General features: G+C 34.5%; 1 protein-coding gene and 1 pseudogene across 1 annotated transcript; one reads left to right on the plus strand and one right to left on the minus strand.

Moving 5' to 3' along the window:
* Positions 1 to 2,773: 2,773 nt before the first annotated feature.
* On the plus strand, positions 2,774 to 4,531 carry LOC106474283 (annotated as a pseudogene).
* A 6,984-nt stretch (positions 4,532 to 11,515) lies between these two features.
* Positions 11,516 to 25,177, minus strand: LOC106474284 (acidic phospholipase A2 PLA-2-like). Its single transcript, XM_013934972.2, has 4 exons — positions 24,916 to 25,177; positions 23,421 to 23,556; positions 14,453 to 14,577; positions 11,516 to 11,687 (listed from the first exon to the last, which is right to left on the minus strand). Exons 1-4 carry the CDS (start codon positions 24,998 to 25,000, stop codon positions 11,569 to 11,571), a joined length of 465 nt encoding a protein of 154 aa, XP_013790426.1. The 5' UTR covers positions 25,001 to 25,177; the 3' UTR covers positions 11,516 to 11,568.
* Positions 25,178 to 25,521: the final 344 nt, after the last annotated feature.

Below are 25,521 nucleotides of genomic sequence, written 5' to 3' on the forward strand. Positions count from 1 at the left end.
AAGGGACGTGCTCCAATGAAGTTATATCAAGTTGGTGCACCAATGGAAAGAGTAGCCATTGACATTGCTGGTCCTTTGTCCCAAACTCGTGCAGGAAAGAAGTGCATTTGTGTTGTGGTGGATTATTTCACCAAATGGCCTGAGGCATATGCAATAACAAATCAGGAAGCTACAACTGTAGCTTCGGCTATAAGTGATTTCTTCTTCAGATTTGGTATGCCATATGAACTGCATTCAGATCAAGGCCGTAACTTTGAATCAGCTGTGTTCCAAGAATGCTGCAAGTTGTTTGGCATCCGAAAAGTACAACTGGACACTAGGACAGGAATTGGAAAAGTTTTGTAATAGCCGACAAGATGACTGGGATGTCTTACTCCCTCCACTGTTGATGGCCTATAGGACAGCAGAGCATGAAACCACTGGATACACTCCAGCAAAGTTGATGTTTAGTCGGGAACTTCGGTTGTCAGAGGATCTGTTAACAGGACGCCCACCTTATGAAGAGTTGCCTGAGAATGTGTCAGAGTTTTGAAAGTGTTATCGAAAAGGATGGATGATATTCACCATCAAGTGTGTTCAAACTTGAAAACGTCTGCTGATTCCATGAAGCTATGTTATGATAAGAAATCTACTGAAGTCAGCTTTGTACCAGGAGAAAAGGTGTGGTTGTATAATCCCAGGAAGACCAAAGAGAAGTCTCCTAAGTTGTCTCCTCCATGGGAAGGCCCATATGACATAGTGGATAGTCTCTCAGACGTGACTTTCCGGATAAAATGTGTTCGGCGAGGTAAACCAAAAGTGGTGCATGCCAACAGGCTTTGGCGTTATCACGGTCCAGGACATTTCAGTTGGGACAAAGTGGACAACAGAACAAATGACGCTGCTGAAGACGTGCCACCTTCACATCAGTGGTAGTAACTTCATCAAGAGCTTCACCGTTTCCCTTCTCATAACTGAGTAGAGTTTATTCTTTGACAGTGGCTTCTTCCTGTTATCGACGATAGGACATTTCCTGATGAAGCAGATGAACCCCATATGAAGCAGAAGCCAACGAGATAGAGACCAGTACGGAAGAAGATACGTCCCGTAAAATTAAGAGACTTTGTTGAATTGTAATTTTGTGTTTGTAATTCTGTACATTTAATTAACTTATTGTTAATTGTTATTGGTTTAATGTAAGTGGCTATTGTTTGGGACGAACAATACTAAGGAAGGGGTAGTGTTACGACAGCGAAGGTCTCGTGACGCTTGTATCACGCCACTTCCTTCTCGAACCTTCATGAAATGTCGGGAGACTACTGGATTGGGGTAGTCTTGTGTACATAAGACCGGCCAAGAAACAACGTGGGGAACAAGTAATTGAACTGCAGACAGAGAGAGAGAATATTGTTGAGCACGTGAGACGTTCGTTGTGAATTATAGCGTTTGTTGTAGCGCGACTGTGAAAATTAAGTGCATCGCGAAAGTTGTATTCAGAAAGAATAAACCAGTTTTATTTAAGAAAGGTCTTGTATCGTTAAAGTTTCTTCGGTAAGAATGTTTACGGAAAATTAACTAACGAACGGAGACGTAACAATATACACATATATATAAATAACATATTTCTTTTTTCACCAAAGGTAAAATGTATGCGACTCTGAATTGTATTAAGCATGTCCTTAGAAAATCACACGTGGCCAGGAGAACTAGTCTAGACATGCCTTTATCTATATATGACCAGTGTGCTTCATAAGTCGTTGGATAGTTTTTAACAACTATTTAGTATACTAATCATAAGTGGAGAAAGAGATGCTGGAAACCTTGTTAAAATAATGTGACTGTTTCATTTGAAACATTTTATGTCCATTATCTTTACTTGTGGTCGAGTTTTATTTGTTTTAATACCGGAGATTCCAGGTACCGAAAAGAACTGGTGTCTTTAATTTCATTGGTATCATAGTTGCTAAGATTGTTGTTGGATTTTACAATTCATCAGATACTCCAAATGGAGACATCACCTTAACCAGTCAATATTGATTTCATTCTAACTAATAGAAATAAGCTTCAAGTAAGAAGAGATGCGTGAATTCTTTTCTCTCTAGGTGATATCTCTAATAAAAGTCATTGTTTCTTATCCTGGTTTGAGCATTGTTATCTTATTCATATCTAAGATGAGAATACTGTAATAGTTATAAGCCAACATAGCCTATGATAAAAATGTAATTCTTTGGTCAAAACCATACACTGCCAATTTTTGATACACAGAAACAATAGATTGCATGAGTATATGCTGAGATGGAAGTACCTGTAAGTATACAAGTGTTGTTTTGTAGAGCAGTGTTTCTCAAAGCCGGTTCGACGGACGGGTACCGGTCACCGGAGTACAAATTGCTGGTCCGCAACGTCTCTAGGTTTACCTGAAACTAGTCAGCCCCCGACAAAAAATTTGACTGAACTTAAACTATAGCGCTTAGTCATAGGTCACTGAAAAGTGTAAAGGCCTCGAATTTGTCGAATTTCATTGTATCATCTCATTGCATTATCTCATTCCAAATGATGTACTCACAATAAATTTTTCTTTGTAATTCTAAGTTTGATGCTTCTCTGAGTTTTAAGTTAATTATTGTCTTCTTATTCAATTCTTAGCACACCTTAATTCTTTTTTTCAGATGTAAAAACGCGGTCCTTTGGATAAGTTCATAAAGAGAAGACATCCTGAAAATGATGATAGTGAGGATATTTCGGTGGATTCAGGTGAAATTGGACCACCATCGAAAAGGAGGAATTGAATTAGCTACACTCGAAAATGTGACTGCTCATACATTCAGTTTGGATTTTGTGCCATGGATGAAAATGGAGTGGAAAAACCACAGTGTGTGATTTGTGATGAAATCTTGAGCAATGACGCCATGAAACCCTCGAAATTGAAGAGGCATCAAAATGCCAAACATGGCGAATTGGTTTCAAAACCGCAAAAGTTCTGTGAAATGAAGTATGATAATTTTAAATCATCCCAGAAACAACTGCTCAATTTGACACGCGTAACTGCTTGTGCGCTGCGCGCTTCATATAAAGTTGCTCTTTGTATTGCTAAGGCAAAGAAGCCGTTTACAGTTGGGGAGACACTCGTGATAGGCTGTATTAAAGACGTATATCAAGAAATGCTGGGCGAGGCAGTGGCACAGAAAGTATCCCAAGTTCCAATGTCAAACGACACTATTGCACGTCGCATCCACGATTTGGCAGAATATATGGAAGATCAGCTCATAACACAAGTTAAATCGTCAAAGTATTATTCGTTACAGCTCGATGAAAGTACTGAGATTGCAAATAATGCGATTCTTATGGTTTTTGTGCGTTACGAATACAAAGGAGATTTGAAGGAGGAGTACTTTTTTCTGATTCGTTACCAACTAGCACAACTAGTACAGAATTGTTCAAGAATTTGAGCGAGCACATAGTTCGAAAATTCGATTTGAATTTCCAAAATTGTATCGGCGTCTGTACAGATGGAGCTGCGACGATGACAGGACGTCATTCCGGCGTGATAGCCCAGATTAAAGCAGTGGCCCCGGATTGTAAATCAACACACCGTATAATTCACAGAGAAAATCTAGCCATTAAGAAAATGTCACCCGAATTAAACTCAATTCTGAGTGAGGTTGTGAAAATTGTGAATCATGTGAAGGCCAACACACTGAATTCAAGGTTATTTGTAGCATTATGTGAAGATGCGGGTGCTGAGCACACACAACTCATACTGCATGCTAATATACCCTGGTTGTCCAGAGGCAAAGTTCTCTCTCGAGTATTTGAACTACGACATGAGCTCACCCACTTCCTCCAGTTCAAGAAACCACATTGGTCAGAACTATTCCGAAATTCTGAATGGGTTGCAAAGCTGGCGTACATGGCGGATATTTTTGACATCTTGAATACCTTCAACGTCTCCATGCAGGGAAAAATGGCTTCGTGCTTCACGATAGCAGACAAGATTGATGGAATGAAACGCAAGCTGGACGTGTGGAAATCTCGCGTGTCGAAAGATTGCTTTGATATGTTTCACAAACTGTCAGCAACAATAACTGAAACAGACTCGGGACTTGAGATGTCTGTATTGAGAGCCAAGATAAATGAGCATTTGACGGCTCTACTGGAGCGCTTTGAGATGTACTTTCCGTCAGAGGAAGACCCTTGAAAACGTAATGGATGGATCAGAAACCCTTTTTTAACATCGGAACACCGATTGTCAGTTGCATTGGAGGATCAATTGCTGGAGCTTGCTGCTGACGATAGCATGAAAATCCTTTTCGAATCTGCAGAATCCTTAGCGTGCTTTTGGATCAACACTAGAGCGGAGTATCCTGAACTGGCTGGAATCGCTATCAAAATACTTCTCCAATTTCCATCAACATAAGTGTGTGAGACTGCTTTCTCAACAATGAGTGTCATAAAGACTAAGTACAGAAACCATTTGGACATTCGAGCCCCATTGCGTGTTGCACTGTCTTCCATCGAGCCAAGACTTGATAAATTGAGAAATAAAAAATAAACTCTCTTTTCACGCTGACGACAATCTAATGATTCTTATATTGACGTAAATTCTACATTTATTAAAGCAATCCTTTCATAATGATGTATGTAAGTATATATTTTTTTAAACAATCATATAATAGAATAATTATGCAATTCTTATCAAAAAAGTGAACGATATATTTGGTTTTCATCACCGGTCCGTGGGGTGATCAAAAGATTCGTAGCCGGTCCACCGTTTCAGAAAGTTTGAGAAACAATGTTTTAGAGCACTACAGGCTCAGTCGAGTGTGTCACCACTGTCTACTGTAATGATGGAACAGATATGTAAGACACTTTTCTGCCCAAAAACCATTCTGTACTTGCTCATAGAGACATTACTCCAAGTTCCAGTGCTGTTTTGTAATTATGAACAGGTAGCTATTCAGCTTTCATCTGGGATGACTATTGGTGTTGTGAGGGAAGCAAAAGTTCCTAAAGCTAGATCTATAGCGAGAGTTTTTGAGCTACACAGCACCTGAAAAAAAATACACAATTGCCCAAACATATCAGGTCTCTGACTGAAGATTGTGCAGACACATAGGCAGGTTGCTGATGAATAACTGTGGCATGGAATTCTTTTGAACACCATGCATGTTGTCGTTACTTAACTAAAGCGTAATATAGCCATAAGAGATTGCGTGTTCATCTCCAGTACTGATTGTGAACAAGAACAAAGAATAACATGTAATGTACACCGATTATTATATGTTTAGTGCAACTGCCACTTTTAGGCAGCTGATGAAGCTTGTATTAAGAAGTTTCCAATGAGACAGATATCTCATCTGTATGGATGACATTTTGAAGTTTTGGTACATGTGTCAGTTATCAGCTGAGAACCATACATTGTTTCATGGATAAAAAAACAATTTTTTAAATCAGAAGAAAAAAACGTTCTTATATATATATATATATATATACATATGTGAATTTTCTTGGTCACACAGTAAGCAGAGATAGGGTGTTTTCAGACCCGATGAAGATGACAGTGGTTAAAACTGTCCATAGTCTGTGACTATAAATGGATTCCAGTGTTGGTTAATCTTAGGAAAGATTATCTATTTTTTTGGAACAGATGTCAGTGAGTGTAGAATCAGAGCAGTATTTTCACAGGCGTAAGACATCATTATGAGTATGTAATCCCACACGCTAATCATATTTTGATGGGTTTTGAATGCTGATACTTCATGACAAAAAATTTCTGCTAGCGGTTGTTATATTTGTGAAACACTTCTCCCCATTTTTGTGATAGGAAGTTTGCTATTCAAGTAGACTATTCATCTTGTAAAAGCTGATGAACTTATAAGACTCAGAGATTATGACTGCATGATAAATTAAAACAATGTGAAAAAAATATTATTGTTACGACAGCAGAAGTCACGTGACGCTAGTAACACGTCATGAAATTCTAGAAGGATCATGTCTGTTCTTGGCAACTCTGGTCTTTTCTATGCGCCCTCTATTCTTGTATATAAGTGCGCCAGATAAACCGAAATTAATTAATCGGAATAGAATTGCAGATAGACAGAGACAGACAATTGTGTCAAGCACGGTAGTGGCCGTAAGTAAAGTACGTGAATCGTTGTGAATTCTAGCTTGTGTTTAAGTTAAAGTGATTGTGGAAATTAAGTGTATTGCAAAGTTAAATTGAGAAAGAATAAACTAGTTTTATTTAAGAAAGGACTTGTATCGCTGAAGTTTCTCGGAAATAATTTATACGGAAATTAACAAACGAACACAGAGAGACGTAACATTATTTTACAGAAGCACAGTGTTGCAGATGTATTGTCTCACTACACAGTGTGAGCTTGTACATTTGTTAAATGTTCAGAGTTAAGACATTGTACAGCTGCGAAAACCATTGCAGCAGTGAAAATTACGAACCATACAGGCAATTATGATTTCACAAGTGGATGGACAGCATGAATGACAACAAAGAAGCTTTTAAAGAACAACTAAAGGGCCCATATTTAACTTGGGTACTGCTTACCATGAATTAAAGATAAATGCAATATTCATAGGTTGGAAAATGCAGCATGGATGCACAAACCATTTGGCACTTATACGAATAGTTTCATGGCTTTTTAACTGTGATGGACATTGTGGCCCAGAGGTCTCTGATGCAAGATAAACTTTGGACTTTGTATGAAGTACAGAATGGAAGTCACTAGGAAGTGTTATGCACTAAAGCAAAAAAATGGTAAAAGATTTTTATGCTGTTTAAATATCAAAATTTGAAAATTGGTATAAGCACTATACTGAGTGCTCTGCTTCAACGAAAAATCAGACAAGCCTGGAAAACTTCACTAAATACTTATAGGTGCTCCATTACAGATAATAGCCCTAGAAATTATTATCCTTTTCTAGAGACCAATAAAGTAATTGATATATGCTGCTCATGGTAAATTAGTTTTCCAAGTGGGCCAAAACCTATCCATTGATTGATAATCGAGTGCAGTGTATTGCTGATATAGTTGCTGGACAGTGGATAATACAACTTGGAGCACCTGGAAAATCTACATGAATCAAGAAGTGCCAACAGTTAGTTGTTTACAGAATTACGCAAAGTGTGATTTGTTGCGAATAAGACATGCACTTCACAGTATCGTTCTAGATTTGAATGTTTGGCTAAATGTATTTTACATACTGTCAAGTGTATGCTTACAACTTTTCTGAATCCTGATTAAACTGAGCGAGAACATCTGTTTGTTTTATAATGGATTTTTGACTATTTGACAATGAAATTCTACTATGGTAGGAAGCATATGCCACAGCCCTTTACAAAGAAGAATGTTCATAGAACAGATCTGATAAATGATGTAGATCAAAGAAACATGTTATTTTGAGAAAAAGAGACTTCAATGTTTTCCATGAAAGAAAGAAAACTAATACTACACAGTGTTTAGGAAAAGAAGCTTAAAAAAAATACTCCCCAAACTACTTTGGAGAAACATTTTCAACCTCAAAGAATAGTTTATTGGTGCTAAAAATATTTTTCTGATAAAATGAACCATCACAATAAAATTGGGCCTATTTTTTGATACTGTTAAAAACATGATACACAAAAATTTGAAATTGACAAAGGCTCATAACTGAAAAATTCATAAGCTTCCGATTACACCTTAAAACCAACAGCTATTTTTCACGAGAATGATCACAACAATCCCTTTCGAAAGTCAAGTTTTCTGATACAGTTGCAATGAAATTCTGTACTTTTGATCTGTTTAAATGTGGTATTGGATGGTGATATCCAAGTACAGTGAGGTCTGCAGAAAGTTTTTTCTTTTACAAAACCTATTACAGTAGAAATTGGCTATGTGACATCAGATTGGGGACAAATAGTGGTTCAGGAGATAGTTCCAAGGAATAGAGAGTACTTTTTATACATTTTCAGCTATGGCTTACATTGAAATATCGTACTATGAACTTTCATTGACATACACTAACTCTGATCTGTTGTTAAAGTTTATTGAATCTAATATTTATTGATCTACAATAACTTTGAACTTTTAATTACTTACAGTAAGTTTGTTGTGATTGAACATAAATTGTTGTCTTGGTTATTAGCCTATAAGATCACCTACTTTTAACTACTAATTAGTTCGTCTTTTTATTATTAGATACTAACTAGCAACTGATTTACATCCTATATTTCAACTGCTAATCTGCTGCCATTTTCAGGAAAGTCCTGAGAAGGATTATCTATAGTAGCAAGAGATTTCATTCGAGTCTGGGTCTTTTTTCTTCTTTTATATTACTCTTTATTCTGTTTTGTTCATACCTAATTTTTATTGTTATTCCATCATATTATTTAATATTTTTCTTTGATATGGTGTTTACTACAAATAGCTTAGTATTACAAAGGCTTGTATGTGATGAATGCTGTTTGTATATTCTTTGAAGGTGTTTGAAGATACCCTTATCATAGGAAACTATGGCTGTATATCGATAATGTTCCTCCTCCTTATTACTAGTGTTTGTCTTCTTTATCGGTTGTTCAGGAAATTCATTGTCACAAAAGGATCATAGTGATTTGATTTTTCTCATTCATTCGAGCATTTTCTGAATAATGAACCTAAGCAGTCTACGACACTTGTCTTCATGCTACTGGGAGTGGTTTGATTTATAATCAAGATATTTATCAGGATCTCGCCGTGCACGAGCTATGTTTCTTCCTGACCAGTACTTCTAAGAATGGAAGCTTGATTACTGTTTTCTATTTCCATGTTTGTCTTCTTAGATGATTCATGAATTTGTAATCTTATCTCGATATACTACATAATTCGTCTATGTTTCAGGTTTATGAACAATTGTTTCAAGGGCTGCCTTATCTTTAGTTAGAGGATTCACAGTATTATTACTTATTCTGTTCATTTATACAATGAAAGTTTATCCTATTTTGGAATGAGACTGTATTAAGTTATAATATATACAACAACCTGATGATGACAAAACCTTGTCGAAACGTTATACATCTGCTGTTGTGTTAAATTTATATTAAAATTTTTCTTCATTACCCATTCAAGCCGTCTCCAACCATTATTAGTCTCAAAGTGGGTTCCTCGTCATCGAATATTCATTTTTATCTATCATCTAAGGTTTTTTACACATCCGGAAGAAAAAAAAACTCTTACTTAGATAAAATTATTATTTCGTTTACCACAATGAACATTTTTATGATAAAGTCTCTTAATAAAAATACAAACAAACTGAAGAAAAAGGAAGAACACTGATGTCAAACGAATTTGCATCCTCATTCATGCTGATATTTTTGTGTGAAATCTACGTCTTTTAGTCACAAAACTACGTGTTTTGGTCTTTCTTTTATCTATTGCGTTATGACGTTTTGTGAAAAATCTGTACGTGATGGAGAAAAATGGATATCATTTTCGGATTCAGCGAACAGAAATTACTGTAGCACGTGTAAAAATTTCAAAACAATAAAACCATCGCAGGCCTGCGTAACTGAACTGAAATGTTTACACACTCTTCTTCTCGGAAAAACCTTAAGGGACTGAATAAAGAATGTAGTGTTAAAAATACAATAAGCTTAATACTATTGTCTCTTGGCAAATATTATACTCATAGTGCGAACGTCAACAAAGGTGTTCACCATGACAAATAAATTACGTGTTTTATTTCAGCTTTTTAAAAGGTTAAAATCTGCATGTGTGACGAAATCAAAGCTAACAAATTTTGCTATAACATAATATTTATTTTGTATACATAAGTTAAACATAGTTTGTCCAACCCTAAACCCTAGTCATATAGAAGATCTTTCATTACACTTCTCACTACAAAATACGTTGTCATTCTATGTGGAGACAATCATGATTATCAAAAAATAATAACACAACAGTATTTACTAATGAGAAGTTGATGGTTATATAGAAATCAAAATAATATACGTAACTGAAATATTGTTTTACGTTCAAGGAAGATGTACATGAACCAAAATAAATTATATTTCTCCTAAAAAATTAGTAACCAATGCTATTTGTCCAGCTAGTAAAGAAAAAAAATTAATTTCAGCTTATCTTACAAATCTATAGGACAGGTGGTTCATAGCAGAGCAAAAAGTTGGATATTCCAAATGCTTTTATATTTGAGACATTATGTCATTTTAATGTTTGCATATATTTTAATGTTTGCATATAAAAATAGTCTTAAGGTGTGTAGTATGATATATAAACTGAATATTACATTTCATATTCTTAAATGCAATATTAATTTTTATATAATATAATACTACATACCTTAAATGAATCAATACTGCAAATGATTGTTATGACAATTAATATAAAAGAAAGTAAGAGAAGTTAATAAAGGACCATAAGGTTGGCACGTGAATATCGCTTTTATAAACTCCAGAAGTCAACGAAGCTCGTATAAGGATAAAAGTGGCAATAGTGTTTAGTACATTTCAGAACTGGACAGGCGTAGTACCTTAACACTTGCGGAAAATTCAATTGCTAACTCAATATATTAATATTCAAAACAGACGTAAATAAAATTGATAAAAATTAAAGTTCGCTAACTTAATCTAGCTCATACAGAAACAGTTGTTGTTCAAGCAATTGATGATATAAATCTGTCATATCCTAGCCGGCCTAATGAGCTCTGGTGTTGTCGAATGGCCTCGTCAGTACTGGATATAGAAGATACAGTGGTTGGCATATTATAATATTGTCCTTAAGTCATCAGTCAAAAGTACGTTTTTTTACACAAAGTCTTATTGATTTTTAATACATGTTGTCCTTAAGTTATCAATCAAAAGTACATTTTCTTACACAAACTATTATTGATTTTTAATATATCTTGTCCTTCAGTTGTCAGTCAAAAGTACGTTTTCTTACACAGAGTATAATTGATTTTTAATACATCTTGTCCTTAAGTTATCAATCAAAAGTACATTTTCTTACACAAACTATTATTGATTTTTAATACATCTTGTCCTTAAGTCATCAGTCAAAAGTATGTTTTCTTACACACAGTATTATTGATTTTTAATACATCTTGTCCTTAAGTTATCAATCAAAAGTATGTTTTCTTATACAAACTATTATTGATTTTTAATATATCTTGTCCTTAAGTTGTCGGTCAAAAGTATGTTTTCTTACTCAAAGTATTATTGATTTTTAATATATCTTGTCCTTAAGTTATCAATCAAAAGTATGTTTTCTTACTCAAAGTATTATTGATTTTAATATACATTGTCTTTAAATCATTAATTAAACGTATGTTTTCTTAAGCGAAGTATTGTTGATTTTTGAACATGTATATGGATGTACATGAGCACATGTGTTTAATACAATTACTATAGATACTTATTTTCCACCCTATAGAATAAATATAACTTATACTTTTTCATGGAGTTTTGAACTTGTAGTCAAATATTATACTTTAAGAGATTAATTTTCTATCATGTAAAACTTCAAAATAGTTTTTTCAATAAAAAAATATGCATGTAATTAATTCATTTATTACTGAACACTTCTCTTTCGTATACTTCCTGAATTATTTTTCTTGCAGACGGTCAAATGCATGAGCTTCGTTGTATTGATTCTGACCAAAACATAGAGCCACCTGCCTGTCACATTCACATATAGCTCCAGCACAACGATCGTTGTCTGATCCTAGTAAAGGAATAATATACTTGATATACTGTTGTCTAACCTCCACATAATTGGTTGTGTTATCAAAGCGATACGATATTATACGACTTACTATTCAAACACATCCAATACAAAGAACAAATATTCGTTTGACAATAGTGTACGGTGTACAGTTTTACGCAAATACAAAGTACATTTAATTCTATACAAATATAAACACATCTTATTTCGATATGGCTAGGCCATTATAAATGTTCTACAGATACTAAATAAAAGTAAAAACTTCTAGAAAAAATTTGTATTATTTCAGAAGAAATTGAGTTTGTTGTAATTAAGCACAAAGCTACACAATGGGCTATCTGTGCTCTGCCCACTACGCGTATCGAAACCCGGATTCTAGCGTTGTAAGTCCACAGACATACCGCTGTGCTACAGGGGGGGGGGTAGAAATTGATAAACGTAGGCTTTACAGCAAATATAAAGAAATAATAAAGCCATATTAATGTACACACTATCATTTATGATCCAACAATATATAGTTTGAAAAGTATCTAAACAAAAATTATAGAACCATGTTCTAAATAAATACTAAAACCATTTTTTTAGTAAGAAACCAGACAGAATTAAGTTTAAAATACAAAAAAATTGAACAATTTTATTTTAAAACAAATGGAGACACCGAGGAAAACACTAAACTATGTCGAAACGTTTGTATGTTTTTAATCATTTTGTTTTATTGAAATTGTTTTAACCTTTTGTGTTTTAAACTTTTTTTTTCGGTTTGTCACTAAAATGTGTTTTCATATTGGCTACCTCCGCTTTTTAACTGACCTTTACATATTATAACTACAAAACAAGTGTTCTCTAAAAAAAGGTTATACGATGAAGAATTATTCAAAAAAAGAACGTACATTGTACATTTATGATATAATGTCTAGGACAGCGTGATTAAAAAACGTGCGGTAACAATTATAGTATTTCTTGTGTGTATTTTTTGAACAAACTTATATGCCTACGTTTTCATCATTCATACAAAATAACGGTATTAGAAAGTTATTGTATGATTCGGTAATTTTCTGCACATCTTTCATATCTCCCCTACGTTGTTATTTCTAATTCTCGTGCTTGCTCAAATGACAAAAAGCAAAGCTTGCCGCGTTAATGGATTTTTCATTTATATAACGAAGGTTTGTACAACTGCACCATGGCACGGTGCTGTTGCCGCTCTTCTTTTGATAATAAAATAAAACCTCAAGGTAGCAAAAATTATGGATGTATATAAGCCAACGACTAATACGTCAAAACTTATATAATGTCGGTTCGCTACAGAATTACACAAAATACGAAGAAAATTCTTAATTTCTATGCCAGTTTTATTACACAGAATTTTAATGGTACTAAGTCAGTTTTACTTAAAAAAATACACCCAAAAATTGTTTTACTTGCTTTGTCGTACAAAAATCTAACAGAAGAATTCTTTTTTAAAAGAAGACAATAAAATTCTACTTGGATTTATCAGACAAGTATCGAAGACTAATCGTAATTGGTTTTCTTCTAAAGTTACCCAAGCAAAATAAATTGTAAAACTATCTTCTTGTTTCATCACACAGAAATGGGTTGAAACTAAATTGGCAGTGTGTTCTTCCTGTACGATTTCGTTGAGAATCTTTATTTATAAAACTATAACTGTGTTATAGTACACAAATGCAACTGATGGAGTTAAATCTATATAAATGTTCTTATAAAATTTCAAAGAAAATTTTAAACAGTAAAATTCCATATTAGTTCATCACCTAGAAACATTATGAGAGTAAACTGTGTATTTCAACACACATATATATATTGTGTTCTTGTTAAAGGTATCAGTCGAGAACTTTTATAAAAGTCTTGCTACTAAACCGAAATCAGATCAGTAAGTCGATGTCATCCTGCATATAATGTGTCACATCCCTCGTGATGACAGACTAAATTAATAACCAACTTTTATCTTTATATCAGAGAAAATATGTTGCACGTGAGACTTATGAATGTGGACTGTACATCAGTGAGCAACAGCAGAATTAACTGAGACACTACAATAAACAAGAAGTGAAATCGACACAATTTTCTTTTTACCTTAACGACCTTAATCCCAATTAGTTTGGAGTCGACCAATATTTTTTTGTAAGCCAATAATTTTTAAATGCGGATGGCTGGCCCAGTCGGCAACCATGTGGGACGAGTATGTTCGGTGATGGGGATTCGAACTCGCAACTCTCAGTTTACGAGTCGAACACCCTAACCATCAGGCCGTCGATACAAATATTTAATTAATTTTTTTCCGCGAGTAGAAAGCGGCAGAACATTCAGCTCTCTAAATGGCTGTCCTGCATAAATAATAAAATATATTAATGGGTAATGTAATATAACTACAACCAATCACATTAAATATTATCAAAAAACAAAATCTTTAGAGAATACATATATAAATACATTCCAAATATGCTTAGACAAGAAAGTGAATGGAGAAATCCTTCCTAGAATTTAAAAGGAATACTTGTCGAAGGATAAGTTTCCGGAATTAAGGACCTTGCAATAAGTAGAAAACTACGTGAATCGTCAGTTTTTAGTAATGTGGTTTCATGAGCTTTTCTGAAATTTACTTTGGACATATGTAATTTAATATAGTTTAGAATATCATCGATATGAGAACATTGTCCTCGTTTGACACATTTTTATATTCCACTTGTATATGCACGTAAAAGCTCTAACATTCCGCGATAAAACTCTACTGTAAATGTACTCACCACAAACGATATCACGTGTTATACTCAGAGTAAACCACCTGTAGTTGGCTTTGTAGACATTAACGTTTCTACATTCTTCATTCGATGACACCACTCCATAACACTTGTCATGAGCCATACAACACCTACATGTAGAAAATTAGAAATACAGAACACGCAAAATAAAACAATCCGGGAAAACACAGGAAGTTAATGCTAGAATAAACGTTTTGGCTGTCAAACAGGAAGTTACGAAAAAGTTAAATGAAATATTACAAAACAAATATTTCGTTTACACGTAAATACAGCTATAGCGATATAAAATCTAATATATATATATATATGTGTATGTTACAATCACTATATGGGAGAAATAATTATGTCGTCAAAGTATCTATCAAATGACAAAAAGGATACACAGAGATATAGAAATAGAACGTCACTTCCTGGTTAGGTAAAGCCAAGGAGAACAGCGTAATTGAGTGCTGAATCATAGGAGCCAAAAAAAGCTGAAGACAATTCCTAGTTCGTAGAAAACGTTAGAAGGTTGTAGTGAAGGAGCGTTATAGAACAAGTAAAGGAAAACAGGTTTTTAACGACAATGACGAGGTTCTGTTTAAAACTGATATACTTGTCTAAAATAATGACTGAACTTTGATTACAACCGATGTACAGTACTATGGCCAGTTTGTGCTTGTGAATAAAGAATTTCTAATTTGAGACTACATTTGTATTTGCTCGTTTTTCCTCTACATTTTCAATTTATTCTAACACTAACAGTCCTGTAAGTGCCTTTTGTGAAAACTTTTGGCTTTTATGCTGGACACCGGTGAACCTGAATACCACATGTGAATCTAATACTTGAATGTTATACTATTCAAATAACGTAATTACTTATCTCAGTTATCTGGATGTTATTGTAGCTGAAAAATAACAAATGTATTAACATCAGATAGTCTGCTGGGCACTGTCTCTCAAACTGAGCTCCCCAGGACTTCAGCCGTAGACTTGAGAACTTATAACGCTGATGCAGCGGACACAGCACGGATAGCTCATTGTGCAGCTTTGTGCTTAGAATCAAAAACTCTTTTATTGATTTAAAAATAAGTTAACTATAGATGACGTCACCAACGTCACCATAAACGCCTCCACTAAACATGAAATGAGACTCATACTGATACAGTGTTAAAAGTCGAAAGCAGTTGAAACATTAAGCCTATTTTTTGGTTTCCGGAAGTCTAAATGAAGAAAGAATTGTTATGAGTTATATGTGGCGTATAGCGTGATGTCTAGACCCTTGTATCTCAATGTATATATGCTTTTCAAGCCATTAAAAAGCAGATTATTGAAGAAAAAATAAGTTAGCCAATTGAATCAATAATCAGCTAACAACTCTTGGTGATATGATGGTGGTGAGAATATTCAATAGTAGAATGTTAATGGAGTCAAGTGTATATGTATATATATATATTATTTACCATTCTCTTCTACACCCATGTACCACAATTTACTTTGTTGTTATTTTTATTTTATGTTAGCTTGTTTATTTGTTTGAAGGTCAGTACATAGTTACATAATGTTCTGCCCACCACGAGTATCGAAGCCCGGTTTCTGGCGTTGTAAGTCCACAGACATGTCGCTGTGCCACTGGGAGGCGTTTATGTTAGCATTTCCATTATATGTAGTAGTGGCAAAGATTGAATTTCGAAATCCATTACAAGATTTTGTTGATAGAAATCGTAAACTCACCAACATTTTTATAACTGAGATTTCTCATTGCGAAAATTATACAGAAAATTCATTCAGTTCTGTGGAAAATTCAGCAACGTTCTTGCTAAACACTATGGATTTAAAAGTTTTACAGAGTATCACAACTGCTTAAAAAGTTTCACGTCTACATTTTGATTCCTTGGGATGGTGTTTGGAGTAATAGTAAACAGCTTTAGTGTATTGACCACTACTGATTTTACCAACCGTTGGTTTAGGTTATTATTATTATATATAGTTAATATTCACTAAGTTTGACATTACATCATTAGTTTAGTTAGATTAGTTTTCATGTTGACTTTTTTGTCATATTACGTCTTGTGCATTTGTTCATACAATGTATTATTTATTATAGAACTTTCGTATTTACAGAAGCTTGTTGTGTTTACTTTTTGGCGTTTAGAGTCTCCTGTAAATGTTTGTTACAGGAAGTAGTTGAATAAGACTGGTGGCAAATGTTTAGCCAGTGGTTTTCTTCTTATTACTTTTAACATTACTACATTATAATGCTCATGTCAAGTATTATTTTTTATTTATTCTGTTGAATCTTCATAAACACCAGTGTTTGTTTGGGCCGTGGGAAAGTTGATGATTCTAACCCGACAAGGTTTAAACTAAAAATATATAGTTTTAATTGTTACAGTTAGAATATACATTGAAGTTCTACAGTAGAGATGATGTAACTAGTTTTCTTTGATAAAGTGCGGTGTTAGAGAGAACAAGTTTTCAAAAATATATACATCTATGACAACACATTTATAGACAATAACTATTGTTTGTTTCCAATGGTTCAAGACAATAACCAGTGTTTGCTTCTTTATCAACGACTATGGCTCAAGACAAGAACTAGTATTTGTCTCCTATGGTTCAAGACAATAACTAGTATTTGTTTCCTCATTAACGACTATGGTTCAAGACAAGAACTAGTGTTTGTTGGTTTCCTCATCAACGACTATGGTTCAAGACAATAATTAGTGTTTATTTCCTCATCAACGACTATGGTTCAAAACAAGAACTAGTGTTTGTTTCCTCATCAACGACTATGGTTCAAGACAATAACTAGTGTTTGTTTCCAATGATTCAAGACAAGAACTAGTGTTTGTTTCCAATGGTTCAAGACAAGAACTAGTGTTTGTTTCCAATGATTCAAGACAAGAACTAGTGTTTGTTTCCAATGATTCAAGACAAGAACTAGTGTTTGTTTCCAATGGTTCAAGACAAGAACTAGTGTTTGTTTCCAATGATTCAAGACAGTAACTAGTGTTTGTTTCTTATGGTTCAAGACAGTAACTAGTGTTTGTTTCCTCATCAACGACTATGGTTCAAGACAAGAACTAGTATTTGTTTCCTATGGTTCAAGACAAGAACTAGTGTTTGTTTCCTCATCAACGACTATGGTTCAAGACAAGAACTAGTGTTTGTTTCCTAGTAAGGTAGCTGGCTTGTTTATTTGTTGCTGCTTTCGTTATTAACAAGTAAAGAAAAACTTTTCAAATAAGGAAGTAACTGTAGGGATGACTGATATCAATCCTTCAGAAACAGTGCAAACAAGATAGTAGGGAAGGCATTTGCATCATTAAATTATTAATGTGTTTGTCTTTCATAGTACACCTGTCCATGTATATATTCCAGTTAAGTTGCTTTGTAATTATGTAATTACCTGTTATAGCTATAGAATAACGAGTTACTCTGCTTATGTGTATCCATTTCTTAGGATATAGAAACAGGCTGTGTTAGTTACTACATGTTTATAGAGTAGCCAGGGTATCTGTTTGTGTTGCACTACAATGCGTTTACCAGAGACATGAAGTAATAAGCTAGGATAGGCTAGTAAAGAGTGTGAGTTGATCTTTTCTTGAGGTGTGATAGACTGTGACTGTTTAGTTTCCCTTAGTAGTTCATAGGCGCTTTACTATGTATGTATTTATAGGAGATGATCATTATGTTTACACTTACTATTCTGGGGATTCACTACTGCGATTTATATTACATTTATAGTGACACATTTTGAAGATATATTGAAAAATGTTGCTATTGTTATTTATTTCTGTTGTTAAGTGAATGGAGAATTTGTAATTATAAGCCATCTAGAGTACAAAGATAAAAATTTTCCAGCGCCTGTTAAACAGTCCAGTCGCACAGAAATCCATAGATATTGCATCCGGCGATTTAATTGGTATGTCTTCATAAAGAATACAATGAATTTCATTTTTTTCTCCAGTAGCTTGAGGTATGCAACAGTAAAATAGGAGGTATGACTGGAAGCCTTATCTTTGTGAACCTATACCCTGTTGCCCTCGTTTCTAGATGGAGAACCTTTTTCACTATGTTGCATATTGTTGCCTGGGGCACGTGGACGGATTTTTCACACACCATTAGTGGAATTCCCGCCTGTTACAAGACGGGTACTTTGCTAACCATAGCTGGAGTTCTACTTTTTTTACAGGGCTTTTTCTGGATGGCTCTGGTGTCTCAAAATAATCCACATTCCTTTGTTTTCCAGTGCCGTTGAGTACAATGGATATCTAAATTCTCAATGTGAAGACCTCTTTATGACCTGAGTTTATGAATATCTTGCATCGGAAAGAGCTCGTATACAAACTTCAAAAAAGGGTTCAATTTTTGTTGGCACCATCCTACTTGTAGAATGCCAAACAATAGCTTTGATACATGCCATTCCACTATAACTTTGTACTGGTTATCGCTGTCCCGTGACTTGCTGAGTTGTACATTCAAAATCGTTTCTTATAACATATTCAACCCTGTATGTTGATTTCTCATTAGTTTTATCCATCAACAAGTGCTCAAACTGTCCACCTTCTTCATAAAATTATTTTACATTGTACTTCGCTGTGACTTCGTCAGATTCCTATCTTCTCAGTCAATATCAGTCATAATATGTCCAAACACATTCTGAAGTAATTTGTCGGTTTATAAGGTTACCACGAACACAGACACAGTTTTTCAGTACACCTTAGAAAGTTAATAAAACTTGTTTCAATACCTACCATATTAAACTTCACCAAATTATTTATTTTAGTAAATCTTAGGTATAGTAATACTTTCACCACTCCCCAAATATTATACATAAGTTAAAGGTTTTAATTGTTCACAACTTGTACTAATGAGATACAAACATTTGATACAGATAGATTAAGTTAAAACACCTCTCTCATTACTCTATTTCAAATTTAAACATAAAACCAAAATCAGAATAAGACGGCCACCTATGCTTCTCTCCCAGTCTGCGAATAATCCATAAAACTAATTAAAATTTGAAAACCGTGGATAACGAAATATCAATAATTTATCAAACTCATTACTTAATTTCTGTAGTGCATATTGGTGTATAAAAGACATTTTAATACTAAAAATAAACGACGTTATAACATCAAAGTTGCTATTTTTCTTTAATTGGACACTCAACGTTCGCTTTACAGCTGCTTCTTCATGGACGAGTAACACCTAACTTGAAACCATCATTCTCAGTATAAATCCCCACCAAGTAAACTGACAGAAAATGTAAAGCTCTTCTCATCGAACAACTACGACCACAGATGAATAGGGACAAAGTATGGCGCCTATAGTTATAAGTATTTTATTTTTTCATCTTATCTTTTGTTATTTCAATCTGTAACTTTGATATAACTTTTGTTTACTACAGGTAGCAGTTTAATATTTAAACAATAAGCTTTACTACTTAATATGTCAAACGCACGTTGTAAAAATGCATGTTATAGATTATAATATAATTTATTATTTAAACCATTTGAAGCTATTTACCATCAATTATGGTTTGTGTTTTAGAGGAATACTCCTTAAGAAGCTGTAAAGCGAAACGTTGAATATCTAATTAAAGAAAAATAACACATTTGGTGTTTTAAGGTCGTTTATTTCTAGTATTCAAATTTCTCAAACTGTTTTTACCTTACATTAATTACAAATTAAAATTACATTACAAAAAGGGACATCTAATACAACATGACTTCAATTTTCAATTATAAATACAATACAAAACACTATACTCATAAGAAAAATATTAAAATCTCCATTTCTAACCACGTGCAAGTAATATTAGAAACTACAAACTCACTAGGCATAAACTCAAAATGAATAAAATTAATAATTAAGTTGATTTGTTAATTAAGCCAATACACAGGACTGACAGGTATTGGTTAACGTGATATTCTTGTCCTATAGTTTGAATACTTCTGGCTGACACTTACAACTATCGAATCATATGATATTTTTGTTATGATAGAATTTTGAAGTTCAGTGTGATATCAGTTAAACCTATGTATACACAGCCCACCTATAAGTAAATATAATGGTGTTTTATTAAATACGCAAACAAATATGAAACAAAGGGTACAAGGTTACCATTAGTATCTAGTGACTCTGCCATCTGTAATATCTAGGGAAGAAAAATTGTTGCATATATGTATATAATATTTAAAGGTCTGAAACTAGCACTCGTTGAATTACATTCAATTCCTAACAAATAGCTTGGAGAATGGCATCCCAGAAGTTAGTTGTTGGAAATATTATGAAGGCTGGAATACACGTACTCTGTAAGGACAATACTTGGTAATTAGCCTGGCCACGTTAAAGTGCTAATGTCCTAACTTTAAAGCCATTGTTTTTGGACTAGGGCTGAATGAGCAGGAGCTCTAATTTGCGCGAAAATACTGCCCTGTATGGTAAACTGATCAATGGATGTTGTTGGATAGATCACAGTTACATGGTATTTTGGTTATGGTGTTGGGTGCCGTACGGGTAGATGAACGATCATAATTAGTGGTATACGAAGGGATGGATGTTGCTGGATAGATCACAGTTACATGGTATTTTGCTTATGGTGTTGGGTGCCGTACGGGTAGATGAACGATCATAATTAGTGGTATACGAAGGGATGGTTAATGTTGCTGGATAGATCACAATTCTCAAGCAAGTGTACACCATCCCTTCGTATACCACTAATTATGATCGTTCATCTACCCGTACGGCACCCAACACCATAACCAAAATACCATGTCTTGTAAATAGTACAATGAAACTTCCTGGAAGGTTAGTCGCCAAACCCAGGTGTGTCTACTGTACTATAATTGTGCAAATCTGGAACCGTCGAGAAAAATTACAGGATCCCAAAAGGCCAGAGGATGTGACAGCATCTGTGATTCCCACTGCTATTGAGATACGATATTGCCTGGAGTGACGAGTGGCTTCCAACTAGTTACTCTGCCATTGTAGCCCATGATATGGAGATAACTTCTAATAGCACACTTGCACCCGTCCTGCAACAATAGCGGCTGTTTGACGTGAGTCACTCTTCACACTGTTTCTCACAGCACCAAGAGTCTGCCGTATTGGTTTTGGGTTCCCAGGCTATGGAGATAACTTCTAATAGCACACTTGCACCCGTCCTGCAACAATAGCGGCTGTTTGACGTGAGTCACTCTTCACACTGTTTCTCACAGCACCAAGAGTCTGCCGTATTGGCAGGCTATGCTTAAACTCTTATTTACCGATATAACTGGAACTCTATTGCAAGTGACCTAACAATTTCTAGTTGATTTTGGCTACCCTCACATCAGTCATCTAAACAAGCTTCTGAAAATATGACCAATTCTCGTGGCATAGCAGTTTGTATCCAGTGGTCTTTATCATATTTGTATTAATTTGCATATTACATTATGGAGATGGTTGATTTGTATTTATCGGTGGTGTTTATTTACTTATTTGAAGGCTCTGTAAATTATAATTAAGTAGTATGGAGTAAAACAAAATATTACTGGATTCTAATTGAAATATATGTAAGTTTGGGTTTAAAATCTATTACGTGTAAAAATATGTGTCGTCAATTTGGCGAATTCTGGCTGATGCTGCATAGCTTGTTTTGAATAATGTTTCGATTATGTTTGAAATATAATTATTTTTCATATAGAATTGTTTTAGTCTAAAAACCGCAGTTGTCTTGTAGTGTTACAATTATTGTTTTGTAATATTATCAAGTCTTGAATGAATATACCTTTAATTTTAGCAATTTCTGAATTGGGCCAACACTGATATATAACTATTTATTAAAATGATAAATTTTTATTCGAATTTATATTTAATTCCAATATTTCACGGTGCCGGGCATGGCCTAAAGGTTAGTCTGCCCTGACTGTGAGTTCAATTGTTCATGGTTCGCGTCCCGATGCCGCAAAATTCCACTTTGAGACCATAGGTGCGCTACAAGAATGATAGTTTAGTCTCACTGTTCGATCAAATAAGAATAGCTCAAGAGTTGGCGGTGGGTGTTGTCTACTAGCTACCCTTCCTCTAATTTATCAATTTAAAATTACAGACGATTAGAGCAAATAGACCTTGTGTAACTGGGCGAATATCCGAAACAAACAAATATATTACATATTCGTGTAGAAGCTGTCAGGGTTTAGTTGAAACTCACACACTGACTGAATTGTCGGGATCCCTAAGAATTGACAAAGTAATTTTGTAGGTTTGGGTTCCGACTGAAACTATATATGCAATTGTGAAATTTCTGCGTTCCAGTTGAATTTGTATTTATATTTTGTCCGTAATTTTGAACTATTAACTAGAGGGAAACAGTCAGTCAGCAGAACCTTAACACTCACCTTCCATGCTCAGGGATTGGCTATTACCATCACATTTATAACGTATACAGTTTTCATCCAAAACCCGATAACTTTGTATTACTAATAAGTTTCGAACCAGAATTGGACCTCTCTGTACCCAGTATCTAACATGTAGCTTCAAATGGAATCAAGATCGGGTTGGCCCTGTGCTATAGCTCCGGATTTCGGAGTTGGTAAGTGTGATTCGAATTAGTGAGTTACCACAAAATCTCCCATGCATTTTAAGCCATGGATGCGTTATGAAAAGGTGTCTTTAACATTTATTGTATAATTGTCGTGGATGGTTGAAATCATTATATTGTTAGAAATGTCCGGTTCTTGTTAAAACCAAAAAAAATGCCTCTTAAATTTTTTAAAAGTTCTAATTTAAATCGATAGGTCTATCTTAAATGATGGTTATATTCTGAAAGTTACACTTATGTAACAGAATTGTCGGGTTTTGGACGTAATCTATTGTGCGAGGTTGCATAGATCTAATTGAAACTTATGCAATCCTATAGTATTTGATATAAAGGATTTCAGGGGTATGGAATGCGCGTATTACATATTTAAAGATATCTTACCTGTCGATTGCGTCTACTGGGTTTCCTTTTCCCCCGATGCCACACCAATGTCCATAGAAAGCATAGAAATATGAATTACGGCCGGTGGTCCACTCCACCATTGAACCTAGTTCAAGCAGATGTCGTTTCACACGTCCTATATAGCACAATAGATCATTGAATAAGTTTCGTTACTACTATTCCATGTCCTATAAAGCACAATAGATCATTGAATAAGTTTCGTTACTACTATTCCATGTCCTATATAGCACAATAGATCATTGAATAAGTTTCGTTACTACTATTCCATGTCCTATATAGCATAACAGATCATTGAATAAGTTTCTTTCGTATTATTCTACGTCCTGTAACATAACAGGTCACTGAATAAGTTTTGTTCGTACTATTCCATGTCCTATAACACAACAAATCATTGAATAAACATTTTTTCGAAGACTATTAGGATTTTTCTGACTCATAAGCAGAGCTAGAGAGAACTAAGCATCGTTACAATGTCACATTATGATATGGTGGAATTTTTCTTTGTTTGAATTAAAGGGAAAGGCCACTTGATTTTTTACTTTCATTCCGAAAATTCCATATTACGTCAATGAAAGAATTTCACACTACTAGCGAAATATATGTTATATATATAAATAAGAAGGTAAAGAAATCAAAATATTTACAACCAGTCGAAACAACATGCCAAAGGTTATCAGAATTCTTCCAGTTCTTTGTGGCTTTCAAGTATTTCTCTCTCGCATTCTCTCTCTCTCTCTCTCTCTCTCTATATATATATATATATGGCCCGACATGACCAGGTGGTTAGGGTGCTAGACTCGCAATCTGGGGGTCGCTGGTTCGAATCTTCGTCCCACCAAACATCCTCGCCCTTTCAGCCGTGGGGGCGTTATATGTGACGGTCAATCCCACAATTCGTTAGTAAAAGAGCAGCCCAAAAGTTGGTGGTGGGTGGTGATGAATAGCTGCCTTCGATCTAGTCTTACACTGCTAAATTAGGGACGACTAGCGCAGATAACCCTCGTGTAGCTTTGCGCGAAATTCACAAACAAACAAACACTTCATATCAAACAGGCTCAACTTTTGTGACAATGTCTAACAAGCACTTAATACGAATTAAGTAACAAATTTATTACAATACCGAGATGGGACCTGCAATACTTAGCACTACTAAAAGTACATACTATAAAAACTAAGATAAGAACAACTTTATTCATCATCACACCAGGCGAATATATATATATGTTTATATCAAGTACGACTTTAATGGTTCATTATCTGAAAAATGTACACTGTTTAAAACTAAACTCGGATAATAAGTACAATTCTACACAAAAATAGAAAGTATGATGTTCGTAATAAAAGTTGGGCAGCCATCCCAGACATCTTCGACATTCTATATCATTCATAGTCTTTTCTCTATTCGTTCTGCCCCTGTTGATTAAATCAAAATATTCCGTTCTGTGTTAGTGAATATGGTTTTATTCAGCCCTACCTGATACCAAGCCTTCACAACTGCATAGTGATAAAACGAAAACCACAGAGAGTAGAGGTCGAAGAGTGGGAAGTAGTGAAGACATGTTTTTAAATGGGTTCAATATAACTTTTATGAATAATATCGTGGCACTTCGAGGTCTGATCAAGATTTATTTACGTTTGAAAGTATTATTTTAATCATACAGTTTTAAAAGCAATTTATCGGAAGAACAGCGTGCGAAGGTGCCTTTTCCTCGGAACAGCAGCTTTTCACGCTTGCGCAATAGTTCCAACTACGAGCATATAAACCATTGGCTTAGAACACAGTGTCGCTGATAAGTGTGCCATATCCGCTACAACAACGAATTCTAAAATTGGGTTCTCTTCTGAGAATGGGTGTCAAAAGTGACTACATATTGCATTCAGAAAATTAAAACTGAAAATCGATCATTTTAATAAGTGGAATAATGAAGATTGGCATAAAATGTAATGGTGGAGTTTGTGGGATTCGAAAGGAGCAGTTAGCTGTCTTACGTCTGATACTGTCTATTGATTATATGATAATTTTGAGAAAATAATAAAGGCTCAGTTGTGACTTAGTTATTAACAGTTGTTCACATTATTA

This window comes from Limulus polyphemus, unplaced genomic scaffold (assembly GCF_000517525.1).
Source record: "Limulus polyphemus unplaced genomic scaffold, Limulus_polyphemus-2.1.2 Scaffold7024, whole genome shotgun sequence".
Classification (NCBI taxonomy): Eukaryota; Metazoa; Arthropoda; class Merostomata; order Xiphosura; family Limulidae; genus Limulus; species Limulus polyphemus.

Excerpts from the sequence above, each read along its gene's own strand:
- LOC106474284 (XM_013934972.2), bottom strand. The coding sequence starts at position 25,000 with ATGTCTTCACTACTTCCCACTCTTCGACCTCTACTCTCTGTGGTTTTC. Across the intron at positions 14,578-23,420 it reads CCAGTAGACGCAATCGACAG|GTGTTGTATGGCTCATGACA; the intron begins GTAAGATATCTT and ends TTCTACATGTAG. Across the intron at positions 11,688-14,452 it reads AACACGTGATATCGTTTGTG|GATCAGACAACGATCGTTGT; the intron begins GTGAGTACATTT and ends TTCCTTTACTAG.